This window comes from Corvus moneduloides, chromosome 8, assembly GCF_009650955.1.
Source record: "Corvus moneduloides isolate bCorMon1 chromosome 8, bCorMon1.pri, whole genome shotgun sequence".
NCBI lineage: Eukaryota > Metazoa > Chordata > Aves > Passeriformes > Corvidae > Corvus > Corvus moneduloides.
Window position 1 is genome coordinate 13,922,412 of NC_045483.1, and position 27,696 is coordinate 13,950,107.

A 27,696-nucleotide genomic window follows, 5' to 3' on the forward strand; every position below is an offset into this window, starting at 1 on the left:
CCCCCATATCCCTAACAATGCTGGCACAGGGCACCCCAGCTTCTGGAAGGAGACTGGTCTAGTCCCCATGGAGGCTGGCCCTCTGTTGGTCCCCTGTCCCTCCTTTGCCCTCCCCAGGACACCTCCATGCTGCTCAGCTGCTCCCGCCCTGTTCCCACGGCAGGATGGCACTGCCCTCACTGCTCCCCAGGGAAGGTGCCCATCACCTTGGTGTCTGGGTAGGCCTCGAGCTGCTTGTTTGCTCTGGCTTGGGGACTGGGCATTTCCCAGCAGCCCTGTACCTTACCCTTGCTGAGATTTCTGCTTTCCATGGCATGGCAGGGAGCCAGCTGTGGCCTGCCTGGGAACCAGCAGACAGAAGCGAGCCGGCATCATCCTGAGAGCACAGTGAGCCCTGTGCCCGCACCCCCTGCCAGGGCACCAGGGACATGAGGGGAGCCCCCTCTGCCTTGCCTACATCAGCCGGGTCCCATGCTCAGACATAAGTGATCAGGACAGCTTCAAACCGAAAAGTCATTTTATTGGTACCATACATGACTCATAAATGGCACAAACTATGGAGGGGAGGAAGGAAGGAAAAAAAAAAAAAAAAAAAAAAAAAAAAAGAAGAAACAAAAAGGCATTACAGTGTGCCCGTGGCAGTGAGGGCTCTGCACCCTCCACAGCAGCCCTGCGGCACGGCGTGGAGAATCGTACCTTAATTGCAATGCAGAGCCCCCCTCCCTGCAACACCAGGCTCCCACCCTGGGATCCCACCCCCACCTGCAAAGGGGCCGTGGGGACCCCCATGCCTGGGGGTCTGAGGGGCCGAGCCCTCCACCTCCGGCCTGCACATGGAGGGGCCCAGCAGCCAACACAGGCATCTCTCCAGGGATCTTCAGCTTGAGATCAGACCAGGGCAGACTCAAGGCTCTGTCTCCCTGCCCAACCACAGGGACAGCAGGAGAGGAAACACAGGGTGTCCCCTACCCCATCTCAGCAGCCTCCTGCAGTCTCAGCCACGAGTGGGCAAGACATGGGGTGCTAGTAGGACCCCTGCATCAGCCAGAGCCCCCTGTGCACAGGCAGTGGCTCCCTCAGTGACACGTGCCAGCCCCAAGCCCCACGGGGCAGCGGGACATGGACCGTGGGATCCCTGGCAGGGAACTGGGGGCGTCTGACAGGGAGAATGGAGTGCACCCCTCACTCCCCCGAACTTCAGGGCTACTCCGCCTGCTCCAGGCTCCCTTACACACACAGACAGACACACAAACCTCTCGCACACACACTCTTACACACACGTACACCCCCACTAGGGCAGTCCCCCCCACGGCAGCACTTGCTGCAACCCCACCACGGGGCATGCCAGGGGGTTCCCACGGGCAGCCTGGACTCCCGTCTTTCCCCAAAACCCCACTCCAAGGCTGCTGGGGTGAACTGGTTAGTTAGCACAAACACCCTCCCCCGGCACCTCCCATCTTCTCCTTGGAAGGGATTATTTTTTTTCTCTTTTTTTTTTTTTTTAAACCAAAAAAACCCCCCAAAAATTATTATTTTTCTCATCGTTTCCCCTAACATCAATGGAGGCACCTGCTCTAGTGATAACACATTGAAAGAACAGTATCGTACACACTGTCTACAGCGCGGAAATGTACAAGCACGAGGTACACGAACCCGAGAGGGGGAGCGGGGACAACAGCACACAAGATTTACATTGAGAAGGGAGGCGGGGGGCTGGCCCCTCCCGACCTCTGGAGGGATTAGAAAGGAAGTCTGCAAAGTCTCTCCTTGGTTTGAAGCTCTCCGAACTGGATATAAAACGAGACTTCCAAGAGAAGAAGCCTGTACAAAAGTCAGGACAGGGTGAGAGGGCTCAGGACAGGAGGGGGGAATGGGCAAGGGGGCTGAGGGAGTCTTTTCCCATTTTTTTTTTCTTTTTTTTAAACTTACAATTTAATAATATTATTTTTTTTTTTCTTAAAAAAAGACAAAAGTAGGAGGTACCAGGAGCCAGGGGTTGCAAAGGGGCCCCAGGCAGACTCACGCAGGGTGGAGGGAAACACAGGGGCTGCAGGCAGGGAACAAGGGCACCGGCTGCTCCGGCAGAGCTGCGGGTCCTCCGTGCCCCCCAGCCCCCCACCACGCACTTCCTATATACAGAGTGCCCCCATGACCGTGCTGCGCTCTCGCTCTGGGGAGCGAGGGGAAGGGGAGGGTGCAGGAGAGTGGGAAAATGAGACGGGGCCATATCCTCAACACCATCCCAGCGCTGCAGGATCTGACCCTGGTTGCAGGCGGCTTCGTGGCAGAGCCCGAGGCACAGGGAAGGCTTTTCATCACTGTCCCCCCCCCAACCAGCCCCAGCTTGGACTAGAGATGTACAACCCCAATGCAGGTGGCTGCTCAGCAAACACCAGCCATAGGACCCAGGGAGGAGGGTCTCTGGGCTGTGCCAGACCTCAACACATGGCATCTGGTCATGCCAGCCACTGCCAACACCTCCCCTCTAATTCCCCCCACTCGGCAGGGAGGGGTTGGGCGTGTTGGGGCGGGGATGAGAAGCTCTCTGGGCAAGAAGCAGGAAAGAAGAGAGAAGGGGGAATAATGAAGCTACGGCCCCGGAAACCCACCCCTGCCCTGGGGTCCATCGGGGAGGCAGGCGTGGGGGTACGGGGAGGCGGCGGGGGTGATGGCTGGGGGCTGCCTGCCTGGTGTGCACCCCGGGCCATGCACCCCATCATCCGTGTGGCGCTGATCCGCCCTCGGTACCTCGCCGCTTCCCAGTCACTCTCCGTTGCAAATGTACAGGTAGATTGGTTGGGACTGAGTCCACGGGGCGGCGGGGGGGCCGTTACTGCGACGCCTGCGACGTGGGGTTCTCTGACTTGCTCTCCTGGCTGGAGGGCGGTTTGCTGTTCCAGGGGCTGTTGGCCCCCAGCGCCGGCGAGTTGTTGAAGCTGTCCTCGTCGTCGATGCCGTTGGCGGCGTCAAACTGCGTGTTCTCCAGCCGGGTGATGAGCCTCTCGTCCTCGTCCCCAAACTCCCCCCCCATCAGTGTGGGCTCGCCTACCACCATCACATCCTGAAAGGGGAGACGGTCCCGAAACATAATCGAGGTGGGGGGAGCCTGGGCCGCTAGACCCCCCTCTCATCAGCTCAGCCCCTTTCCCCAGCTGTAGGGCCACTTCCTCATCTCCACTGCAGAACCCAAGCTTGGGCACTGAGTGGGGCAAACACATCCTCACTCCCTTGCAGGAGAGCAAAGAGGCTTACAGAAGGCAGCTGGGACACCCCCTCCTTCTTTTCCCCATCACATGGGAAGAGCTGCGGGGGCTCAGATAGGCAGTCCCTGGGGGTCTCCCCCTAGCAGCTCCCAGGGGCAGGAGCAGAGAACCCTCCCCTCCACCCCAGAGGAGGAAGAGAGAATGGAAACGGGATGCTTACAGGTACCTGACTGGACAGGGCAAAGGTGCTGGCTGGGCTCTTCTTCTTGCTGTTGCTGTTGTTGGTGTTTCCCCCACCGGAGCTCATGGTGCTGCCCCCCGACATCTTCCTTTTCCGGCGCTTGCTGGGCTGCTGCCGTGCTGGCTCCGCTGGTGGAGGAAAGAGACATACATGATCAGCCCCAACAAGAGGAAGCTGGTGCCCCCCAGCCCCTGTTATGCAAACCCCATTTCTTCAAGGACCACATTCCCCCTCCAGCCAGCATCACCACCCTCCTCACTTCCACAGCTCTGCTGTCCTCCCAGACCAGGGGACAGGAGAGGCAGCATGACAATTTCCATCCCTGCTTTGCTTTCCACAAGCAGCTGGCAGCCTCCAGGCAGGGAGTACTGGCTGCCTGCAGTCCTGCTCTGGCCCTCTGGGAAGGCAGACCAGCATAGAAGGAAGCTAAATGCCTGGTTCACCACTCCCAGCCTCACAAAACGAGGCCAAGAACAGCTCTGGGGCTGCGACAAGCCTGCACCGAGGGCAGGGCCTGACCAGGCAGTCCCAGAGACCCCCAGGTAGCACAGCAGCCACTGTGAGACTCACCAGGCGGAGCGACCATCCGCTGCCACTTCTGGAAGAGGCAAGTCTTGAGGCAGTCCCGGGGACTGAGGCTGTAGGTCTTGTGCCGTGACATAAGCTCCTGCATTGGTTCTAGGATTACACAGAGCTGCAGGGAGCAAAGACTCTGGGTTAGATTGCAATGCTCTGAGCCCCAGCAAAACAGAGACCCAATAACCCTAACCCTAACCCCCTACAGGCAGGCATCTGTGCTGCACTGACCCAAGCCACACTGTGAGCATGTGGGATTTGGTAGACCCACTGCCCCCACAGCTCCCTAACAGCCCCTCTGTAAGGTTGCTTTTGCAAAGCCAGCCTTGCAGCCTACCCACACCCCAGGGCAGCCAGGCATCAGGCAGCTGAGAGCACAAGACATGGCAGAGCTGCATCTCCCCTCTTCTCGCACACTTACTCGGAGGTAGTTGAGTGTGGAGTTTGAGAGCCCACAACGTGTGATGTTCTTGGATAACTGGTCCAGCATCTGGGGATCCTGTGCCTAGGAGTGATAGGGACAGACAGCTCAGCTGCATCCAGGCTGGGAACAGCCCTCCCATGCCCCAGCCTGTGATGCGGGACTGGGCTGAGGTTCCGCCAAGCTGCACAGCAGCCTGAGGAGCTCAGCAGCCCTGTGTCATTCGCACCCAGGCAAGCTCCTGGAGCTGTACTCACATGCATGGCAAGGATGCTGCGGGGAATGAGTTCTCGATGCTGGCGGATGCTGAAATGCCACGTCTTTATCCTCATCATGTCATCGAACATGAACTCCAGGTAGAGCCGCCCCTCCACACACACCTGGGCAGGGCAAAGGGTCAGGCACAGGCTGCCCCAGCTTCCCCCAGCCCAGATCCCCTGGGAACCCACTGCTGCACACTGGAATACTCCCATAGTGGCTTGCCTCTGCCTCCTGGGAGACTCAGCAGAAGCCATACCCAAGAGCCCCAAATGCACAGCCCCGTGGGACTGTAGCCACCAAGAGGGCACAAAAAACCAAGGCACAAAAAACCAAGGCTCCCCAAAACCAGGAGGGGCAGCAGAAGCTGCAGGTGCAGGCAGTACCTGGGTGAACATGGGCTTGCCATGCTGGGTGACCATGGTGCACTGGTCACAGTCCAGCGAGACAAAGTTGTTGTGGAAGGACTCCTTGGGGTGCTTGAGCACGTAGTAGAGCTCTGTGGCCCCCCCTTCAAAGATGCTGCGGAAGTAACGGGGAATCAGAGTCCGGCCAATCGCTGCAAAAGGAGAAGCAGGAAAATAAGGTCAGTAAACCTGGCTCATCCAGATGTTCCTTGGGATGTACATGAAGAGGGTGCCCCCATACCTTCTGGCTGAAAACAGCTGCGCTCTGACACCCTACCCACATCCCCCTGAGCACACAACTGTCTCCTGCTGAACGGCAATGCCCTTAGGAAAGAGAGCTCAAGGTGGTACTCACTGTATCTCTTTGGTCCATCCTCCAAGCAGAAAGTGATTGTTAACATGGCGTCATCCTCAAAGAACTCTGTGGTGAAAGCATCCCACCACAGATTGTCACATTCCTGGGGATGGCAGAGAGATGCTAAGTTACGGGGAGGAGAGACAGACAAATGCAGGCTGCTAGGCACAGCAGCCACATGCTCAACCCATGGAGGGCTGCGCTCGGAGCTGAGCACTTGGAGATGGGGGTGGATAAGCCCTGTCCCACAGCCACATGTGGGAGAAGGCGGTGGGAGCCCCCACTGCCAAAATACTGCCCTCGCTCTCCCGGCTCCCTACCTCTGTCCAGTTCTGCAGCCGCTTGTTGAGCTCAAATATCCTGTAGTCAGTCTGGTTCCCGTACGGCGTGTGTCTCCTGCCCAGAGAGCACAGAAAGCCATCAGAGGGGAAGGCAGCCACAGGTGTGGAGGGGTCCTGAGCCCACAGGGGGAACACGTACAGCCCCTCCAGGACTGGCAGTCTGAGCAACCCTGCCACAAGCCCCAGCCAGCCAGCTGAGGCACCCCCACCACAGGCACAAGCTCCCCCCAGGCAGGGTCCACACCAGCCCCCCCATGCTTACCCAATTCCAGGCTCCAGGTACGTCGGTGGGTACATAGGAGTAGGTCTAGCAGTGGAAAGAGATGCAGGCAGGTCAGTGCTAGCAGGGATCTCCCTGCTCACCACAGCTCCTCCTTCCCTGGCTACAGCAGGCAGTCGGGCTCACTGGAGGTGAGACCCTCCCCACAGTGCAGACTGTATCCTGGCTGCCAATATCTGACAGCCCCACGGGGCGACCTGCAGCCCAAAACTGGGCTCTGATCCCACATCACTGGCTGCTTCACTCCTGGGACCTAGCCAACTGCTCCTTGGGGACATATCCAGCTCCTCTGCAGCAGTGACTGGTGCCAGGCAGCACAGACATTCAAGAAGGGGCTGTTTTGGCCCTGGGAGTGCTCCCTGTGATCCCAGGGGGTTGGCCTAGCAGAGGGCTTGGCCTGACAGAGCTCAGGACCTGGGGGCTTCCTTCATTCCAAACATCACTCTTTCTCAACCCACTATCACCTGTGCCTGCTCCAATTCCCTCTTTGCTCTTGTGCTAACTGAACTCCATGCACTGCAGTCTCTGTTTGCTGCCGAGAAGTGTAACACAGAGACCCTGGGGTGCAAACTGCAGAGCGTCCTCAACATTGCAGATCCCTCCCTGGGCCCCAGCTCACCCCACATCTCGATCCAGCATGGTGCCTGGGTGGAAGGGGGGGAAGGCGTTGCCGTTCGGGGGCTCCTTTGGCGAGTACAGCTTGAATGACTTAGAGGAACAGCCTGGAGAGAGAGAGGGGACATGGGTCAGTTGGGGGCACTCTGCAAGGAGAGATGCCCTGCTGCTGCTGCTGTGAGACAGAGAAGGAGGAGTAGGAGGTGGAAGGATGCAAGACCAGTCAAGCCTTCATCAGCCCAGCCCCATCCCTCCTCTGCTTCCCCCCTGATGTCAGCCTACTCCCTTCATCCCACACACAGCTCCAGGCCTCCCCTGTGCAGGATGGAACTCAAAGGGTCAGAGCTGAGCTCTCAGGATCAGCAGCCAGTGGAGCCCAACCCCATCCCAAAGGTTTCTCACTGGTGCCCAAAGTTTGTCAGTTCTCAGCTGGCTGGGCTCTGGGGATGTGCCCAAGGGGGACAGTCCAGCTGGTGAGCCTGAGGAGGGGCTGGCTGGGCTCTAGCCCTCCCTCCTGCACTGCTCCTAATCCCACTGACCCGGGAATCACACAGGATCTTTTTGCTGACCTTTCTATCGTCATGGTGACGGGTGAATAATCGCCCGGAGGGATGGACGGCGGGTCCCCAGGCAGCCACCATCTGCTGCTCAGGCAGGCCAGTGGCCACCCAGATCCAGGCGGACAGAGAGATGCCACATGCCAGCCCCCAGCTGTGATCAAACCACCCCAAAGCCTCACTGCCCACCACAGCACCAAGGAGCCCATAGAGGACATGGGGTGTGATGGGGTCTGCAACGGAGCACACGATGTGTGAAACCAACCCACATCCTGAAAGCAACCTGGGGACCCCCAGACCTGCCAACAGCAGGCATTAGGGATGCCAGGCACAGCCAGCCCCATCCAGGCTCCTTAGGGGCAGCCAGGGGCTGCCACACTCACCAGCCCATTCCCACCACAAGGGCAGGTTCCCGGGAGCGGCGACTGCCAGCTCCCCTCCCGAGCCCCGCGGCAGCCCCGGCACACCCCGCGGCTGGCAGGACCCGGCACGCTGCGCCAGGATGCTGCCGAGGCACGCAGCTCCCTCCCGGCAGGCAGGCGGGCAGACGGGCTGACCTGGACGGGGCGCAGCGGTGGGCGAGCTGCCAGGCAGCTCCGGCTCCACCGGCTCAGCCGGCCCTGCCGCACAGACACGTCTCCCCCCGTCCCGCCGCAGGCGGGGGCCCGGAGCCGGCCGTGCCGGGCTGCCGCTGCAGCCGGGGCCAAGGCGGGATCCCCGTCGGCTGCCCGCCCGCACGCAGCCCTGGGACGGGCACTTCCCAACGCCCACGAACTGCCAGGATTGCCACCCGCTACTGCAGAAAGCAAACCCAGCAGCGGAGGGAAGCGTCCCGGAGACGCCAGACACACCGGCTGGGTTCCGCTCCACGGCCAGGCTGTGTGGAAGGGTGCAGGGACAGGATCGGAGCAGCAGCTCAACCACGATGGATACAGGAGGGGAGCAAAAGGCACCAGGGTGAAGGAAAGCGGTGCCACCAGCACAGGGACCCAAGATGTCCAGCTTGTTGCAATAAGGAGCTTGTTAGCCAACAGAGGTGAATGACCAGGGCATGACTTTAACCCCTGCCAAGCCATCTGGGACCCCAAGCCAGCAGTCACAGGGATTGTACACACTGCTGAGCAAGGGCTGGTCAAAAATAGAGAGGGTCACCTCCCCAGCATTAAATCCAATTTGCAACAGGGGAAATATGTGTTTTACTCCTTGATTTTCTTGGGGCCTTTTTACCATGTTTCCCCACAGCAGCTGAACCCAGCCTCTCTCCAGCACCCACCAGGATCTACCAGTCCTGTGGGGCTGGAGCCAGCCCAGCCACTCAGCTGTGGCTTGCTGTTCCCACTCCTGCCCGTCTGCAGTGAGGATAAGTGGGACATGGCACAATTTCTCATATGGCTGCTAACAATGTCGGCCCCTTGCTCCTACAGATTGTTTTTACAGATAAAAACATTTTTAATTAGGAGTTCAGTGCTGGTCAGATGCTGCTGCAGAGGAATTTATGCTTTCTGCTCTATCCACATCAACTTGTGCCTAACAGAAATGATAATTCAGCCCAAACTGTACTAGAAACACAGCCTTTCTATTTCCTCCATTCTATCGTTATACAACATGACATTGAAGCATGTTCAATGCATAGGAAACTTCCCAAAACTCCCAAGCTTCTGTTGAAAACAAACCAATTCATTAAGCAGAGACAGCAGTGGCTGGAGCACTGCTTGTTTCTGGCCATCATGTCCTTAGGGGGAGAAAAAATCGGACCCAGCAGGTCTCATCCTTCAATTCTTTGTTTTTATTCATGGATGAGACATGGGAAGGTTAAATGCCCAAGGCTTCTTGGGGTCCTCAGTTCCCATCTTGTTTCTCAGGGTGCAGGAAGGCCTCCTGGGGTGGGTGAGACCAGGGAGACACATCACTCTCCATCCATTGTGCTTCTCATGCTCCTCCCCAGCTCCCTGTTGCTGGAGATGGGACAGCAGATGAGCCAGGCCATCACTCCTACTCAAGCCTCAATTTCCACCCTGGGCCTTTCCCAGCAGGTTAATATGGACTTGGAGCTCTACTGAGTGACCTATGTCAGGATCTAGAGGAGTGGAGAAGAGCCTCTTATGTGACCTCAGCAAGACTGGCATCCTGACCAAGTATTATTTTTAATGCAGCATAAAATATGTCACTGGAATCAGTGGTTTGAAATAACACTAACAACAGCCTTAGGACTTGATACAAGCTGTCCAAATTCTACCTTCACTGTAGACACACTATACAAGTTACATGAAATAACACAGTTACTTTACAGCAGCAGGAACACCAGCTTTTACTCACACAAGTGTCATGCCGCCTGGTCTCGGACATCCCTCCATCACCACCTCTTTCCTTCACACTGCCCCAGCTGCCTGCAAGCCCTGTCCAGCCAGGTGCAGTGACACACACCTGCAGGATGTGGCCCTTCCCAAGCCAAGCCCAGTGCTTGGCCCTAGCTGGTGTTTCCGCATGCTCCTGCTCTGCCTCCTGCTTTGAGCACAGAGGATCTGGGCAGGCTCGGTGCAAACAGGGATGCTGCTTGGTGGCTGAGCATGCAATGCCCCTGTGGAACCTGAGCCAACAGAAGATGCTTCCTGTGGCCACTCACGGGTGCTGGCCCAGCAACACAAAAATGGCCAGCAAGGGAAAAAATCAGGCTGACACTGCAGCTGGTGAGCTACCGGCCCAGGCAGGTCTGGGCAAACAGCACAGTGCTCATGGCCAGGTGGGCAGCTCCGTGGCTCCTCCTCAGCATGGAGGTGGGGGAGAAGGGAACCCCATGAAGGGATGTCATGGCTCAGCATCATCTGCCGAGGCCAGGTCCGCAGACCTGCCACAAAAGTGTGGGCAGGTAAACAGCTCCAGATGGGTGGGTGCCCAGAGAAGGGAAGGCAGGTGCTCTGCCCATGATTTATGTACAGCCCAGCACTGCCCAACCCTCCACATGCATTCTCCTCTGCTGTCCCTGCTTGCGAGCTATCAGGCCTATGGGGAAAGCTCTTCTGGTGCACTGCCCAATGGGTTTTCTGGAGCAGGAACGATTCACATCCTAACCAAGCTCACAGAGCTGGGGAACATCAGATTTCCCAAGGCACCAAAAGCACAGTGGACACCTTGCAGAGCCAACACAGCCAGGAGATAGCAGGGTACCGTGAGCAGAGACCAGCACCAGCCGTGGAGCTGCCTCCTGGGCAGGGGACGTGGAAAGCAGGGAGAAAACCCCCTGCCTGAACTCCCGTCGCTTCAGTTCACCATCAAAGAGCAAAGAGCTGCTGAGGACAAAGGCAAAGCAGCACCGACATCTTGCTCCTCCTATACCTGTGGCTGCTATCAGGAATTGGTGCCCACCTGTGAGAGAGGAGCCATCCCTGTCTGGGTAGCCAGTGCACTCTCTCTGCAAGCGGCAAAGCTCAGCAGCAAGGCAGAGGCTAAAAACATAAACGATAAAAACAAATGAAGAAGTGGGGCTTGAAAGGGGCCACACGGTTACAGCTCAGCCGGGGAGCATCCTGCTCCTCCCAGCAGTCCAGGAAGAAGAGAGGCCAGCCTTAAAGGCAGCCGGTGCTTCCCGGCATGCTCCGTGCCTGCTTCCTGGCTGCCTAACGAGGCTTTAAAGTGTAAATAGCGGCATTGTTTCACAGGGCTGCCTCGATGGGGTGTGGGAGCCCTGATAGCAGCAAGAAATACATCTTCCCAGGCCAGTCCCGCTGGCATAGCTGGCAGGAGGGTGCTATCTGGGGCTGGGTGCAGGGCAGCGTCTCAAATAATTCACGTGGTTTTGCCTGGTGCTGGTGCCTGGTGTACGGGAAGTTGGCAGGGCTGGGAGGCAAACACGGAGAAGTATTCAGAGTGACTGGGACAGGCAGAGGCACAAGGAGCAGTCCATGGTCCGCCCCCACAAGCCTGCCTTCACCTCTTTCTCCTTTTCTTTGGAATGGAGGGGATGGAGCAAGGCCAGTTGCAAACCCCAATGCTGTTACTAAACCCACAGGAACCCAGGTGGAACACACTAAGACATGGCCTGAGAAGTTATCAGTGACAATATCAACTTGCAGAAACCCCGTTTGCTTTAAAAATGCAGAACTGATGAAGCTGAAGCTCCCAGGAGGCTGGGCTCTCCATGGAAGAGGAGATACCACTTTCGGAGGAGACCATGTGCCAGGGACTCAGTGGCATCCAGAGGCTGACCCCAGCCAGGACATCACCTGGCCCTGACCTGTCCAGAGGCAAAACCCGCATCGCGGCCTGCCCTGCTGCGCGCAGGGATTGCCCTCTCACTTTTCCCAAGCTGCACATCCAAGACATCCACAGAGCTTATCGGGACCACAAGTTGCCTCCCTGCCCACACCACACCACGTGGCTGTGCATGGTGTCCCAGCTCCAGGTCACATCCTGCAATATTAGTGCAAAAGTCCCCCACGGCAGCACACAAAGCATCTGAACCCAAGGGTGCTCTTCTCTGCAGATCAGGTCACAAATTTAGGGGGACAGCCAGAGAAGGGATAATTACCTGCAGCTAATTATTACAAAGTGACAATCTTGATGTAGGCTGCAAAGCAGTATTATCTGAAAAGCACCAGGTGAGGCGAGCCTGGCCAGCATGTGGATTTGCAGGTCAAGGCTCAACATAGTCCCACAGCCCCAACTCTGCCAGAGTCCAGGGTGTCCCAGGAAGGCATCCTGCAGAGGTGGACATTCAGCTGGGGCCCCAGGGGACAGCACTGCCCTGCAGCACCTAGGGATGGCAGGAGTCCCCCCTTTCCCATTTTGTTCCTCAGATGATTCAGACACGTAGACAGGGAATTCTCCAGGAGGGAAAAAGGGAGAAAAGCACACCCTGCCAATTGCAAAACAGCCAGAAAATTGAATCACGTCCAAGGCTGCAAGCCCCAGATGCAATCCCACAGATAACCCAGTTTCAGCTCCACTACTATCAACTTACCACGAGGCAGTCATTTCCTGCAACTCTCAGGGAAATATCCCACTGTCCCTAATTACTCCTTTCAGTTCACTGTCTCAAAGACAATCCATAATCAAATGCTGCCGGTTTCAGCCTCAGGAATGCACCTTTCACATTTTCAGACACTTTTCCTCTCTCCCAGACCCCTTCACCCTGGGGCCCTGCCACCCTGCAGCGACCAGGCTCACATCCCTCCTGCAGCATGCATCGGTGCAGCACCGGCAAACAAACAAACGATGTGGTGTGGGAACCATGGGGCTGGAAAAAAAACCCCTGTCAGCATACCTAGAATAAAAGCCTCCTGACAAACTAGGATTTTCATCATCAAAGGTTTGCTAGGCTCTGCGGCAACACAGAAAAATTCAGTCATAGCTAACCATGCCGACGGCCCTGCAGAACACGAAGCCAACATCCCTGCTCATGGCTGCATGCCTGCCACGCACATGGTGGAGAAAAACTACACAGCTCTGCATGGTATTGTGGGGTTGTTGCTCAGGGCAGCCCTCCACAGGGACAAGATCCGCCCGGGAGAGCTGGAGCCGAGAGCCACAGCGCAGGAAAGTAGCGGCAAGAGGCTGAGGTCTGTCCCTCCACTCACAGAGGGGGATCCACAGTGATCCCCCAGGCGGGCAGGACCGCGGTGCCGCTGCCTCGGAGCGCAGGAGGCTGTCAGCCCCCACGTGGCGCATGGAGGCTTGCGATCCCGGGATGCAACGCTCCCCTCGCTCCCTGCCGCTGCCAGCGGCGCCGAGAGCTGCACGCTGGGACGCGTAGTCTCCGGAGACCGCGGCCCCGCCGCCGCCGGCCGCCTTGCTCCATGTTGCCTCCTAGGTGGAGCCCCGCAGCCCTGGCAGCCGGCCAGACGCCCGCTCCGGAACGGGGAAAAAGCTGGATAATTCCCGCCGCGGGGATCCAGCTGGCCTCGCTGGGGCAGCACGAGCCCGGGGGCAAACCATGACGCTGTGGGGTGCAGCGCCTGCCCCAAGGTCTGGACCACTCACAGATGCCCACGGAGAGGAGGGACAGTGGGAGCGTGGCAGGAACCTCCTCAGTGCAATCTACAAAGCATCTCCATTGCTTCTTCGAGCTGCCAGGGCAAGCCTCTGCCCTCAGGCAGAACTCCTCTCTCCTCCGTACTCAGTTAAGAGGCGACAGAGGCTGAACAAGGGACAGGCAGGCTGCCGGCAGCACTGGGGACAGAGCAAATGCAGTGTTTGCTGGACTCGCACTGCTGTGCTGGCAGCACGTCCTGCCACTGGTGTCAGGCCTTTGGACAACCAGTGCAGGATGGGGCCAAAACCCCAGGAAGCGAAAGGACAGGGTATGGTCAAGCACACCTGCCTGGTGCTCCTGAAGGCATGAGGAACTCAGCCACAGGGAAACCCTCTTACCCCAGCACCCCTGGTTACAACTCCACCCAAAACAACAGCAACCCATGGGGCAGCAAACCTCGTTACAGCAAGCGTCACAACCCACAGACACACACACACAGAGCAAACAACAGCAGGAGCACTCTGTCCCCAGATCACTCAGAGGACAGGAGGTTTCCAAGGGAGAGGGCCAGACGAGCTATCCTGCTCTGCCACCACACAGGATTTCAGGTCCGTATTAATGCAGATGTCAAGCTCACACCAGTGTAGAGCTGCAAGTACATGAAAGATGGAACGCTGAGAGAGTCCACTCTGGGACAAGCACTGCTACCACCCTGCCAGCCATGGCACAGGGAAGGAGCCCTGGGGCTGGACGGTCCACATCACCCTCTGCTCCCGCATCCTGAGGGGCTGGGCAAGCTCAGGGTCGCGGCTGCCAGCTATCACTGCTCTCTGAAAAGAAGCTGAAAGAGGCTCCAGGTCCCCAGCCTGGGGCACCTTGGCTTGAAGTGAACTTCTGTGGCTTTTCACTGCCCTTTTCCTATTTTACATGGATCGTGACCTGCTCCTGGTGAGGGGAAAAGTCCCCACCAAATGACAGCAAATCCCTTCTGTCACCAAACCTTCCAGCACCAGCCTATCCCCCTTGGATCACAAGTTTTCCTCTTTGAAGCAACACAACTTATGTGTCATTCTGCTCAGCACTTCTCAGCCTTTAAAGGATGCCCAGATCACAAACCTGGAATTTCTACAGCATCAGGAGTGGAAAGGCCACATTCAGTTATACTTCAGTGAAAACCACAATTCCCCCACAATGAGAACACTCCAAAACCTAAGGCTTTAAAGAAGGAACAAGGACACTGATATTTACCTGTACTTGCAACAGAAGCAGTAAGAGCTGATACCTGATCAGCACCAGAGGAGTCACTGCAAAACTGCTCAGACAAGATGCTACCGTATTGAAAGCATGTGGAGAACAACTGGGAAGACCCTGGGAAGGGGTGTTTGTTCTCACACCTGCCTGGCCCAGACTCAAGCAGGCTCAGACCCTCCTGATGAGAAGAAAGCAGGTGAGGGTTTGCAGTGTGGCGTTAAGTGCAGACTGTGTGCCCCTAGAAGGTGAGTCTCTGTTAGACCCCACAGCCTTGGAACCCTTTGCTCACACCTCACCCTGGGAGTGGCTGACACCTCTGGTTTTGGCTCCTGCTGCGGCACTGGCTTTGGCCACGGCTGGCAGTTGCTCAGCAGGCTCCTGCCACGGTGCCTGGCTTTTGCCAGCCAGGGCTGCAGAGATGGGACTGGGGGCTGCCCAAGCCAAGGGAGCCCCAGTAGTGCTGCCCTGGGGGGTGCTTATCACCCATCCCGAGTGGGCGGGCTGGCAGGGACTGCCGGAGGCCAGCCACCTGAGATCAGGGCAGCCTACTACAGCATGATCCACAAAAGGGGCTCCAAGAAAACACCCTCCCAGCTAAGACACCTCTTCACAGCCATGGCATGCATGCTGACTCCTAAACTGGAGCTGCTTAGTCTTCCCCACTCCCGAGGATGCTGCGCTCACCCTCAGCCTTGTCCCCAGTTCTGGCTGGCCCAGGTCAAGCTGGTGCTTTGTCTGCCAGAGAGGATGAGCCCCCTGTGCCCATGGCCCCCTGAGCCTGGACACCTGGCAAGGCAGCTTCTGAGAGAAGGTGCATGGCCCTCATGCGTTTGCACCCCTTGGACCTTTTATTCCCTTTGAGGCACCCGTGGGAGGCTGGTGGGACCCTTTGAGCTGTGAGCAAGGATGAAGTTGCAGCAAACAGTGAGGCGCAGTGGGTGAGCAGCCCCTAGAGCCAGGCACTGACCCTGCAGACCCCGTGACAGCGCATGCAGGGGGACCGGGAGGGCGTGGGGCAGCTGTCAAGGGGCTTCGGCAGGGGAAGGAACCCGGAGAAGAACAAAGGGAGCTGCGGGCTGGGATGGAGCAGGGCACAGCAGGGCATGGGGGCTGCTGGCAGCACCCCACCAGGCTGAGGGTGTCGCTCCAAAAGCCAATACCTGGTGGATAGAAAGGGGAGCCAGGGGAGAGGGGGGAACCACAGGCAGGGAGGGGGAGGACAGACAGGGGAGCTGGTGGAGAGGGAACGAGCTGAGGGGCCAAGGATGCACAGAGCAGCTGGGGAGGGATGAGGGACAGGAGAACTGGGTAAAGATGGAGAGGGGAGCCGAGGAAGGAGAGGGGAGCTGGGGACAGGGAGAGCCGGGCGGGGGGAGCAGAGGGCGGGCAGGGGGCTGCCGCGGCGACCCCGGGCCGTACGGGGCCCCGGTGGGGAGCGGCGGCGCGGTGCGGCCGCGCACAACTTCGCAGACGCGGGGGCGGCGCAGGCGGGACCCCGGCCCTCACCTCCGCCGTTCGAGCGGGGCCGCCACCGGGGCGGGGGGGGACCGGGAAACTTCCGCGGGGGGGAAGGGGGCGCGGGGGGGCGGGGTGACTCACGGCGCGGCGGCGGGCGGGGGTCCGGCGGCGGCGCGGCGGCGGCGGGCGGGCGGCGCGGGGCCGCCGCGGGGCGGGGCGGGCGGGGCGCGGGGCGGGGCGGGGGCGCTTCCTTTGTCTGCGCCGCGGCCGGGACCACAATGGCTGCGGCGGCGGCGGCAGCGGGGCCCGCTCCCCCCGCACCGGCTCCCCCGCCCCGCGCCGCCCGGGGCCCCAGGGGCCAGGGGTGACGCCCGAAAGGGGGTCCCCGGAGAGCTGTTCCCCGCCCCCCCCGCCCGGCGCCGGTACAGGCACTCCCCGGGATGGGGATGCGGGAGCCGCGTCCCGCTGAGGAGCTCGGCACCAGTCGGGGCAAGGATTTTTTCCCTACTGCGAAAGTTTCAATAAAAATAGACCTTTTCCCTAGCTGGGTTTCGGGGTGTCTGAAGTTTTTTCAGGATTTTTTTTTTTTTCCTTTCTGAAACTTGTTTCCCTTTCCCCCAGTTTCAGACGAGAAAAAAACATAACCGGCTTGTTTGGGAGGGGGGATGAAAAATAAAATGTGCCAGTCAGCAACTGCCGTCCCAGGAAAGGAGAGCGCAGGGTCTTTCCTTTCCTTGATAAAACTGCAACCTCTTCCAGTTAGGAGATTTTACAAAAATTTCCATCATGAAAATTTCCGTTATTAAAAAAATCCCATTTTTCCCATTCCCCTTCTGTCTCACATCTGCCCCTTGCAGCTCCTGCTCCTGCCCTGGCAAGTCAGACTGGGACAGACCTCTGCTGCCAGCCCTGCCGGCAAGCCCATGGGCAGCAGGGACATGAGCCAGGACTTCAGAGCCCAGCCTGGGTACACCCCCCCAAGCCCCAACAGCCCCCAGCTCCGGGCAGTAAGAGCAGGCTCAGAGGCTCAGCACACACGCACACGCACACACGTGCTGGTACATCTCGTCCTACACACATGGGCTGGTGTTCACCCAGCACTTGCACACCTTCCCAAATGCCTCCCGGCACAGCCCTGGCTGGGTGTGCACCCATGCCTGGGGCACGCACACCCTCCCACATCCCCCTGCTTGCAGGGCCAGGCCTGCACCTCATCCCCTCCCCAGGCCTTGGGGTAATGCAGGTACAACCAGTTGGGTCCTGCCAAGCACACTCCCCCCGCGGTCAACAGAGCAGACATGGCGGGTGCAAAACCTCATCCATGAGGTTTTGGGGGTGTCCTCCCCTCGGTGCTTGTGCATCCCCAAAGCCCTGCACCTGAGGACTGGGGGCAGCCCCCTGCTCCCCAACCATGTTGCTGTCTAGGACCAGCACTGAAGAGGGACAGGCAGCATCCCCTCACTCCTGTCCCCCACACTCATCAGCTGAGTGAGGCTCCAACCCCATCCTGGTTCACATCACACCATCGTGATTTCCCCTTCCTCTTGAAGGCTACCTTGCAGTATCACCTTCCATAGGCACTTGGCTAAATATAGCAAAAGTCTTCGTAAACTCCAGACTGACAGAAAGAAAAACTCACTGTAAACCTAAAAACCTCTGTGACACCCTACTCTGTGAAAAGCACATGCAGCAGGAGGTACCCATGCTGTCAGTGCCTTGATAACTGGGCACAGGGATGCTGCGAGTGCCCCGGAATGCTGCCCCTTTACTGCCTGTCCTCCTGCCAGCCTAAATCTTGTGGCAGTGGGTGAGATGGGGCTGCAGCATGCTGACCCCCACTGTCATTAGGCCAAAAAAAGTGCTGGCTGCAATGCTGGTGACAGCTACGTGATGGCACAGCCCTCCTCACCAAGACAGGCCATTAAACACAGTCTACCTGCACCCCATTACCTCTCCGAGGCTCAAAGATGCACGAGGCACAACCACCCAACACCATGCTGCTACTGCAAAACAGTGAAAAAAAGGGCATTTTGTCCCTGTACTAGAGACTCGTGGCACCAGTGCCATGGCCAGGGGGATCAGAGAGCAGCCCCCATTGATCTCTAAGCCCCATGGCCCGGCCCAGTGCATCCACAGCAAGCATGCCTGGAGCAATTTATCCCGGGGCTCAGCAGCCCTCCGGGACTGCTCACGTGTCCCTGCTCAGCTCTGACGACAGCGCTGGACTGGTCCACGTGGCTGCAGCAGCCCCAGCTGTTTATGGTTATAGTCGAGTTAATAATTAAATAGATGCTGGATGGAGAGCAGAAGGGCTGGGATGCAGCTGGGAAGTGTGTGTGGCAGCGACGGTGTGGGGGGGCCCCTTCCTCACAATGCGCTCGCGCCCTCACTGCGAGGGGAGCAGAGGGCTACCCTGTTTTTGTGGTAGGGCATTGCATCCCCCAGATCGCAGCCTCCGCTCTCCCCCTAGCAAGGGCCCCATGCCTTCCTGGTCTCCCCAAAGTCCAGCCCTGATCCAACACCCGGTGCAGGTCTCAGCCCAGGGAACTGGCAGCGGCTCGGGAGCAGGAGTGAGCACAGGGATACATCCCAGACGAACGGATGGGAAGAGCCCAGTGGGGATCATGGTAGCCAGGGGATGCCCAGTTCTCTCTGATCCCTGTGGCCATGGCTTGGTGTGCCCACAGAGTGTGCGTGAGGGATCCCAGGCGAGCAGGGCAGGAGGCAGGGCATGCTCACGCTGACAGCCGGCCGGGGCCCCGGCAAGCGCAGGCGTAGAGCAGGGACACGGACACGCGCTTACATAAAAAATAATAATAAAAATCTGCTAGCTCTGCAAACAGCACAGCCTGCACCGGGAGACAGACTGGCCTGGCACTTCCAAACCTCATGGACTTGTCCAAATAGCAGCCAGACCTGGGCACCATCGCACGCACGCAGATCCAGCCTGCAGCAGTGCAGCACAGCATGCATCCTGGAGCCCCCCCTTTGCAGAACACAACAGTCAACCCCCTGAATCCTACCACCTTTCAAACAGAACTATGCTTTGTTTCCCTGTTTCTCAAGGAGGGGCTTCTCTCCTTCCTAAAGCTATGCATGACCAGATCAAAAGGGAGTTCTGGGGCAGGAGGGGCCCCTTTTTTTGGCTGGAGAAGCCACAGCTCCATCTCTCCAGAGGAGGCTTGGGGGAGGCTGGAAACTACATGGTGAGTCATGCCAGGCAGACAGCAGATCCTGGGGGCTCCTGGGATTAACCCTTCAAAACCAGAACTACTTCCAGACACTCAGAGGCAGAAATAAAGCCCAGGGGCTGGGGAAAAGCTGTCAGGGCAGGGTGGGAAGTTACAGGGTCACATCTTGAGCATCCTGCATGGGACAGAGAACTCAATCTGAGTATGTGAGCAGCAGACAAGCAGCAGCCAAGTGCATGCATTGGTGCCCATCTCCACCAAAACAAGAGGAGATGGAGAAAGGTTACAGTGGTTACCCCAGAGTGCATGAGATTCATATGGGGTGTCCACCTCACATCACACCTTGTTCTGGCATGGAGGGTCAATCTCATCACCGCTAGGCTGCCCACGGGCTCCAAGAGGAAGGTGCAGTCTGCAAGCAAGCTTTGGCATGTCCTGCTAGAAAGGGGTTTCCCTGTGGCACCAGCACCAGAGAAATGCCCCACAGTGTTCCTATGCTGTTCCTGAGATATCGCAATGCACGTCCTGCAAGAGCTTAGCCCCAGCATGGCCACCCACAGCAGTGAGCCCCAATTCCTCTGCAGAAGGCTGGGGCCAGCCTGCCAGAGCTGCAGGGTTTTAAGGCTCCTCCAGAGCCTCCAGGTGGATTCTCTCATGTTACAAGAATGGTTCGTTTTACAGCCCCTTTCCTGGCCTGGGAACCCACGGCAGGGAGGGGGTGACATGCAGCATGGCTGCACAGCCCCAGCATCCTGCGCCTGCCCTCTGTCCTCCAAGAAAACCATCTACCCTCCAAGGGACAGGCACTGCTGCTTCAAAGAGAAGCCAAAGCAGAATCCTCAACACCCACACCCAGCCCTGCAACTCCAGGAACTCAGCCCCAGTAGGAGAGCATCCTGCTCCCTGGCCCACTGTTCCCCCTCCATTCCCTCCACTCTGTCTCCCAAGCTACAGAGGACCCTTGGCATCCATAAGAGATTTACATAGTCAGGAGCTGCCACCCACTGTGGCTGCCATCCCTCCTGGTACCCACATGTCACTGTGCCCTCCCACGCTGGAAGCTCCCCTGGGAGAAGGCAAGGGACATGTTACAGGGCCATGGCTATATGTGGTTGACTTGAAGCAGGTAACTCTCCAGCAGCTGAGCCCACCCCCTGCCACCCCCCCCACGGTGCTGCCGAACACTCCGGAGCAGCTCTCCGAATATAGCAGCATCAAATAGCTCCATCAATAATGCATTGCTTCTGCTTCCTCTCACTGCCGTGTTTTCGTTGCTAACATGCGTGTCCTTCCTGTTAGCGGCTGCCTCCTCCCCACCAGGTAGGCCAAGCAGGGACACAGCCACGGTGGGATGGTGATGGCAGCTCCCACAGTTCCAGGTACAGTTCCTGTAGGGATTGACATGGAGCCCCATCTACTCCACTCGGGGGCAGCCTGGGGTTCTGGGGGGCAGCCCTGCCACTGTCCAAGCCTCCTGCTGCGCACGCGCTGGCAGCAGGCAGGGCGACTCGACATGCCGTGGCTGCCCAAAGGATTTGGCAGGGGCACCAAGATGGGAGGAGCATAACGACATCTCCCCAGCCTCAGCAGGGAAATGCCCCTCCGCAAGGACTTTTGGCAGCCTGGCACTCCCCATGCCCAGGCAGCACCCTCATTCCCAACTCCATGCACTGCTGCACCACATCAGGCTCCTCCAGCAGCTCTGCGCTGCCATCCCCGGCAGGGAGAGAGCTCCTGCTGCCGTGCTCCCGCCTGCCCCTGCCTGCAGCTGCCCCGGGCTAACCCCGGGCCAGTTGGAGCAGGCCGGTCGGGGTGCCTGGACCTGCCTCATGCCCAGCAGAGCTGCGTGCCTGCGATGCCATGAGCTGCCATGGGCTCCCAGTGGGGAGGCAGGAGCTGGAGTGGGCAAAAGCTGGCACCCACCGCCCTGCAGTTTCTCACAGCAGGCAGGAGCAACCTCTGCCCTGGAAGGGAGACCCCCAGGGTGCACAAGACCCTCATTGAAGGAGGACGCATGTAGCAGAGCAGAGGTTGGCGCAAGTGGCTGCAGCAGAACGGTCCAGGATCCCAACACCACCGACGTCCCAGCCTGGCTTGGGCTGCAAGCACTGTATCCAGCCACCTGGGCTGTGCTGCAGAAACCTGGCTCAATACACAACACCTGCCCCTTGGTATGTCGTAGAGGGGCTGAGGCTGCTGCTCCTGCAGAAAACAGGGACTCTCCCACCCCCTGTCTGCCACCCTCTCACCACGGGGCCATCCTGGGGCATAGGAACCATCACCTTGGTGCAGGGTAACCTCTGCTACCTGACTGTGGGTTCCACAAAGCTGGGGCAGAGAGAGACCTTGCAAAAGGGGGGCAGGAGCTACATCCCACAGGGCCCCCCCCAAGGAAGTGGCAGCAGAGGGGCGCAGGCAGGGTGTTATCGGTCGCCCCTGGGCAGGGCGGGTCAGGGCTGGACGGGGGCCAGCACCTGCCACAGGGGAGATTACGCCCCGGGTTTAACGTTCATCCTGATCCACGACCTGCCTGGGAGAGAAGGGGGTGAGCTGCAGTGGGAGGCCGGTCTGAGAGCTTTGGGGGCTCCTGAGCCCCACCAGCAGCCCTACTCAAAAGGGACACCCAACATTGATGCACAGCCCACTCTCCCGCACCCCCAGGAGCATGCCCAGTGAACTTCCCAAAACCCTGCCAGCATCACCCCTGCTGCAGCCATCCCAACCCTGCTCAGCAGAGATCCTGGGAGAGGGGCAGACTGCTGCCACTATCCCCACTCCAGTTGGGGCCCAGCAGTCCCCTGGCAGCCCTGCCTGCTCCCCAGCACCCTCCCACCGGCACCGGCAGGAAACCACAGCCGCAGCCTGCGGGCAGCTGATAACGGTCACCCAGCCCCATCCTGCCAGCACCCCACCACCCAGGAGCTGTCCCCACACCCACTGCTCCCCAGGCCCAGTGCACAACGGCAGCCCCAGGGCTCAGTGTCACCCTGCAGAGCTGGGGGCTCTCACCAGCAGCGCAGCTCATGCCCCAGGACACACCGACAGTTGTTGCGCATGGGCACCATGCTCCCAAGTGTCCCAGCATGCTCCTGGCACACCATGCAGACCCATGTCTTGTGTGTTCTAGCAACATGGATATGGCGGCAGAGTCCCAGAGCAGAGTGGGGGAGGAGAGGGTGGCATGAAATGGAGTGATCTGACACAAAAGGGATGGGCAGGGGACACTCAAGCTGCTTCGGCTCCTGCCCTGCCTGGGGGCATACAGCCACCTGGCCAATGCATTCCTGGCCACAAGCCCTCCCGGGTAGCAAGGGCACCTCCCTGCCCCAGAGGTCCCATCCTGCAGGGGCATCCCTTCCCTCCCCAGGGAGCAGCTTGTGTTGAGCAGGTAACAACATTCCTGGAATAAACTTGGGGCCCAGCACAAATACACAGTGCTGAACCCGCTGGCACTGGTACAGCACTAACCCATCCAGGATTCTCCAGGCAAATCCTGGGTGAGCTCGCACCGGCCCCAAGGAGCGCTGTGATGGTACCTCACACCAACAACGGGACCCCTGAGGAATACCCTCACTGAGCACCAGACAGCCACAAACCCATCCTGACCTTGCCAGAGTGTGCCAGAAGTGGGCAGGCAACACAGCACACATGGTATCTACTGGCCGGGCACTTTGCTGCTGAGGGGGACAGGGCAAGTAAAATGTTTCCTCCAAACATCACTGGTAACATGAAAAAAGCCTGAACTAGAGCATATGGATGTGCATGATGAGGCCTGGGGACCCCTACTGCTCCCCCCCTCCCCAACAGGCCCAGGGGCACCTCAAGGTGCTGGGCACCCCCAGGGCTGTTTGGCAGCCAGAGCCCACACAGGTCGGGGCTGCCTGGCCCCCCCGCCACGGCACTCAGCCTGCTCGCCGCCATCCTTCTCCCAGCGCATCTGTCGCAGAAGGCATGTGGCACAGCTTGGCCTCGTGACGGTGGGGGATGCACGGCGCCAGCTCGGCAGAAGGGAGGGATACGGCAATGGGCCGTGCCCTGGCTGGGCACGTCCATCCCGGGACCTGAAGCATGTGGCTTGGGAAGCTCTCCCTCCTGCCAGAGGGGTGCACAGGCTGGTTCTCTGCAAGGTGTCCCAGTGAAGGTGCTGACCTTGGGAAAGTTCCTTCCCTGCCATGAAGCTGGAGCCAGCCCTGCAGGGAGGAAGAACAGCTCCACTCCATTTTGCTCCCCTCCTCCCCCTCTGCACTGACACCATCACCACAGGGGGAAAAACAATGATAATAATAAAAATAATTAAGAAAGAAAGTGCAGAGCATGCTGGGAGAGTGAAAGGTGCCCCCAGGGGTCAGGGCCCCGCTGGTGTCTGGATGCCAAGACCTGTCTGCTGGCCCAGCTTGGAGCAGCCCTGGGCACAGCACCACTGGCACCAGCATCGGGCAGCTGCTGCCCCAGCCTCTGCCACCTCCACTCTGAGCCCATTATGCTCCTGCTGCTCACCTCTCCACATCTGAGGTGGGGGGCAAAGCCCCCCTCAGCCCTCCACTGGCCCCAGCAGCTCCCCACCATCCTCGGGCATGAGAATGCGTCAGGTTCCCAGCTGAGCAGCCTCTCTGCTCCAAAGCTCTTGCAGAGGGGAAGAAAGGAGCAAGGAAACATCTCTGGAGGGGTGCGAGAGGAGCTGCAGTGGGGCAGGATGCAACCCCAGGGACGGTAAGGAGTACATCATCCCTCTGGGAGGGCACAACTTGGAAGGGGGGCAGCCAAAACCCCCCGGCAGCAGCTCCCAAGCAGGAAACTCCTCCAAGTTAATGCAGCCCTGAAGAGCAGCCTGGGCAGAGCGGCTCATTAAATGTTTCTGGCTGGCGGGAGGCCAGCGGCAGAGCTTGTTTTTTCTATATTCCGATAAACAGTCCGGGGAGGGGAAGGGGGAGGGGGGCGCAGGCTCTGGATGTGCCACCCAGCCCCGGCGGGGGAGCGGGGGAAGAGGCGGGGGGGGACACGCACATTGCACGGCACCCGCGTGTCCTCCCTGCCCTGGGGCAGCGGGCAGGGGCAGCGTGGGGAGGGAAGACGCAATACATGAAGCCATCCACAGGGATACTCCCAGGTGAGGGGTGACCCCACGGCTCCCCGTCACCGCACCGAGGGAGGACCCCCCTCTTTGCACCCACCAACATGCCGATGACATTCCCAGTGGCATGGGGCCAGCTCCTGGGGAATACGGCGGGGCCCCACCATTGGCCGTCACTCGGCCTTCGCCCCGCCGAGGCGGGACCCCCGCCAAGGCTGGGGGTGTCGGGAGGGGTGTCGTGCCCCCGGTGCGGGGTGCCTGCGGGGCGGGTGCTGTGGTTGCTCGGCCTGGCTCGCAGGGAGGTTCACGTGACTTTCTGCTTGAGGAAGCAGCGCTCTGGCAGCTTCCAGTGGGAGATGGAGGAGGAGGAGGAGGAGGAGGAGGATGGGGGAAGGGGCCGCTTGCCTTCATAGAAACACGGCGGCGAGGCGCAGGCAGCGCAGGGGCGGGGGGCCGCCGTGCAGGGGCACCCCTTCCCCACCCCGGTTATCCAGCTGCAAACCCCTCGGCAGAGGCGGCTCCGGGGGAGGCACGGGGACCGTGTGCTGTCACAGCGCCCCACTGCCTCCAGCAGCCCCCCAGCACGGGGGTTCTGGCCTGGCAGGAGGCTCTCTTGGGACCACAGAGATGCTGCCAAAGGAGCTGGGCTGAGGAGCATCCCCGCTGTCCCCCCACAGGGACCTCACGTGCCAGATGCCATGAGGAATGGCAGAACCCCCTCCCCAGGGCCCCCCAAACTTGGCTCCCCCATCTGCTGCCCAGCGCCACGGGGACCTGGTGCTGGACAAGGTTCCAGCAGCCCTCTGAGACCCCTGCCCTGCCTTGTTCCTGGCACAGCAACGTTCTGCACCCAGCAGCAGGCAACACAGCCAGGCCAGCTGCCCCAAACTTGCCCCAAACTTGCCCCCAAGCCCAGGAATCCAGATGAGTATCCCTGTGGCAGCACCCTCCCAGGTGCTGAGACCTCACCAACTCATCACACCTCCTATGTAGTCCAGCGGTCTTGCTAGCCCACAGGCTCCAGAATCAGGAAGAAGCTTTCCAGCAGACACCCCACAATGGCCATGGTGGGGGGGCCATGCAGCACCCATGTCCACCAACAGCATTGTCAAGCCTCTCCAGGGACACTGTGCCTCACACCCACGTGCAGAGCTATGGCACCCCACAGACCTACTGCCCTGGCCCCAGGGGTGCTTCAGGGTCACTCTTCACAGTGCCACCTGCATGCCTGCCCAATGCCCCTGCAGCACCCTGCCTGTGGGGTCCCAGTTCCAGGCTGGTACCAGCATCCATGTGGTCTTGGGTCCCCGATCTCTTAGTACAACATATCTCAGCACCCATGCCATAAGAAGTCCAGCACCCATGCATGCCATGGAGTCCTTGCCTCACAACCAGACCCCAGCACCTACACCATGGGGTTCCAATCCCACAGTCAGACCCCAGCATCCATGCTCTAGGGACTCCAGCCATTCATCTGGATTCCAACAGCTCCATACCATAGGGACCCCATCCCCATGGCTGGACCCAATAGCCACACCATAGTGACTAGGACTCCAGTCCCCACACCTTGCTGACTCCCATAGCTTGTCCCCAGCACCAGCACCATGGCCAACCAAACCTCAGCACCTACACTGAAAGCCCTGTGTTGTAGTCAGCTCCCAGCAGCCATGCCCCAGGAACCCAGCCCCATAACCAAACACCAGCACCAATACCACGGAGACCCCAGCACCAATACCACGGAGACCCAAGCACCAATACCACGGAGACCCCAGCACCAATGTCATGCAGACCCAGGGACCAATACCATGGAGATCCCAGCCCCACAGCTGGACTCCAGCACCAGCACCATAGAGACCCTAGCATTAATGCCACGGACACACCAAGCACCAATGCCATGGAGACTCCAAAACCAATGCCATGAAGATCCCAACACCAATGCCATGGAGACCCCATGGATCTCCCGTAGCTGGAGATCCCAGCCCCAAAGCAGGACAGCAGCACCAATGCAGTGGGGATCCCAGCCCCACAGCCAGACCCCAACACCAACACCATGGGACCGCAGCCCCACAGTCAGACCCTAACACCACTGGGCCTCCCACCCCGTAAGTGGCCCCCAGCTCCCCACCCAGCCCCGATGCCGCGGGGACCCCAGCCCCAGGGGCAGCCCCCGCCCCACGCCCCGCCGCCGCGCCACTCACCAGGGCATGCACAGCCCACTGACATCTTCACATGCCTGGCCCGGCCGGGGGTCGCTGCGCGCTGCCCGGGCCGCGGGGGTCTCGCATGGGCGGCGCGCCGCGGGCTCCGGCGCGGCGGGCGGCGAGTAGCGCCGCGGCCAGAGGCGGGCAGGCGGGCGCGCCGCGAACCGGCGGAGCAGCGGCGGCAACGGCAGCAGGAGCAGCAGCGGCGGGGGCGGTCGGGGCGGGGGCCGCGGCGGTGGAGCGGGAGCGGGGGCGGCTGCGCCGGCGGCGGGCGGGTGGGGGTGCCTCTGCGCGTGCGCGGGGCGTCCCGTTTCCCCCCCGCCGCGAGCGCGTGCGTGTTGCGTGCGTGCGCGCCCCCCCCTCCCCCTGGCTCGTCGCCGCCGCACGCGCGCACGCGCCCCCCCCCCCCACCCCCCGCAGTCACCGTGAGGGGCGGGGGGGTTCTGGTGGGGGGGGGAGGAGGATCCGTGAGGGAGAAAATGAAGCGAAGGGGAAAGGGGTACCCCCTCCGCTCCGAGGAGGCTCTCGGCGCTGCCCCCTGGGGTTCGCAGCCGTCGGAGGAGGGGTAGCGCTGTCCCCAGACCCCCATGGGTGGGTGAGGGTCCTCAGGACTGCGTGGGCTCCCGGGGGCGGCGCAGTGCTGAGACTTCCATCCCGCCCCCCCGACGGGGCTGCTCTTCCCAGGGCCTGAGAGAAACCCGACTGGAGGGACGAGTGCTCAGGGACCCGGCTCATGGCTGAGCCCCGAGTGTCTCAGGGCGGCTCGTTGGGGTTTCCACCTGGGAAGGCCGTGGGGACGAGTAGAGGACGCCACGGCTGTTCCGCATGGAAGAGCCTGCTCAAGGCTTGTGCTTTTTGGGACCTTGCCAGTCTCCCAGCCCCGGGGCACGGGGAGGACACGGCGCTGTGGAGGTTGTGGGTGGAAGGGAAAGGGCCAGAGAGGACCGGGGGGCAGGAAGGAAGGGGGTTCGCAGCAGCGCTTTGCACAATCAGGGACATCGTAGCCAACATTTGCTGTGCCTTGTGCGGGGATGGCAGAGGCTGCCAGACAGGAGGCTGGAAGCTGCTCGGGTCTGTGCTGCACGCTGTGCCAGGCAGGGATGTGACAGCATCCCGGGTGAGGCCTGGGGTCGGAGAGATGCCAGGGCAGAAGGAGCAGAGTCCCATAGGGACAGGGTCTCCCTGGGGGCACGTGCCCAAGAGGACCTCACCAGGGATCCTGCCCCAGCCCCATGCAGCTCTGCAGCATCCTGCACACCGGCTGTGGGGCCAGAGCCCAGTCTGCAAAGGCAAGCACTGTCC

The 27,696-nt window shown here is 60.0% G+C and overlaps 1 protein-coding gene across 3 annotated transcripts; it reads right to left on the reverse strand.

The window, feature by feature from the left end:
* Positions 1–499: 499 nt before the first annotated feature.
* Positions 500–26,627, reverse strand: LDB1 (LIM domain binding 1). 3 transcript variants are annotated; one of them, XM_032116347.1, is made up of 11 exons: positions 26,392–26,627; positions 6,702–6,804; positions 6,065–6,109; positions 5,782–5,857; positions 5,462–5,564; positions 5,086–5,258; positions 4,699–4,821; positions 4,442–4,525; positions 4,015–4,138; positions 3,430–3,572; positions 500–3,061 (listed from the first exon to the last, which is right to left on the reverse strand). In XM_032116347.1, exons 1-11 carry the CDS (start codon positions 26,414–26,416, stop codon positions 2,831–2,833), a joined length of 1,230 nt encoding a protein of 409 aa, XP_031972238.1. In that variant the 5' UTR covers positions 26,417–26,627; the 3' UTR covers positions 500–2,830. The 3 variants fall into 3 exon arrangements, with proteins under 3 accessions (XP_031972238.1, XP_031972237.1, XP_031972240.1); XM_032116346.1 differs by having other exon boundaries at positions 3,424–3,572; XM_032116349.1 differs by lacking the exon at positions 26,392–26,627 and adding an exon at positions 16,073–16,091 and having other exon boundaries at positions 3,424–3,572.
* Between the last annotated feature and the right edge of the window lie 1,069 nt (positions 26,628–27,696).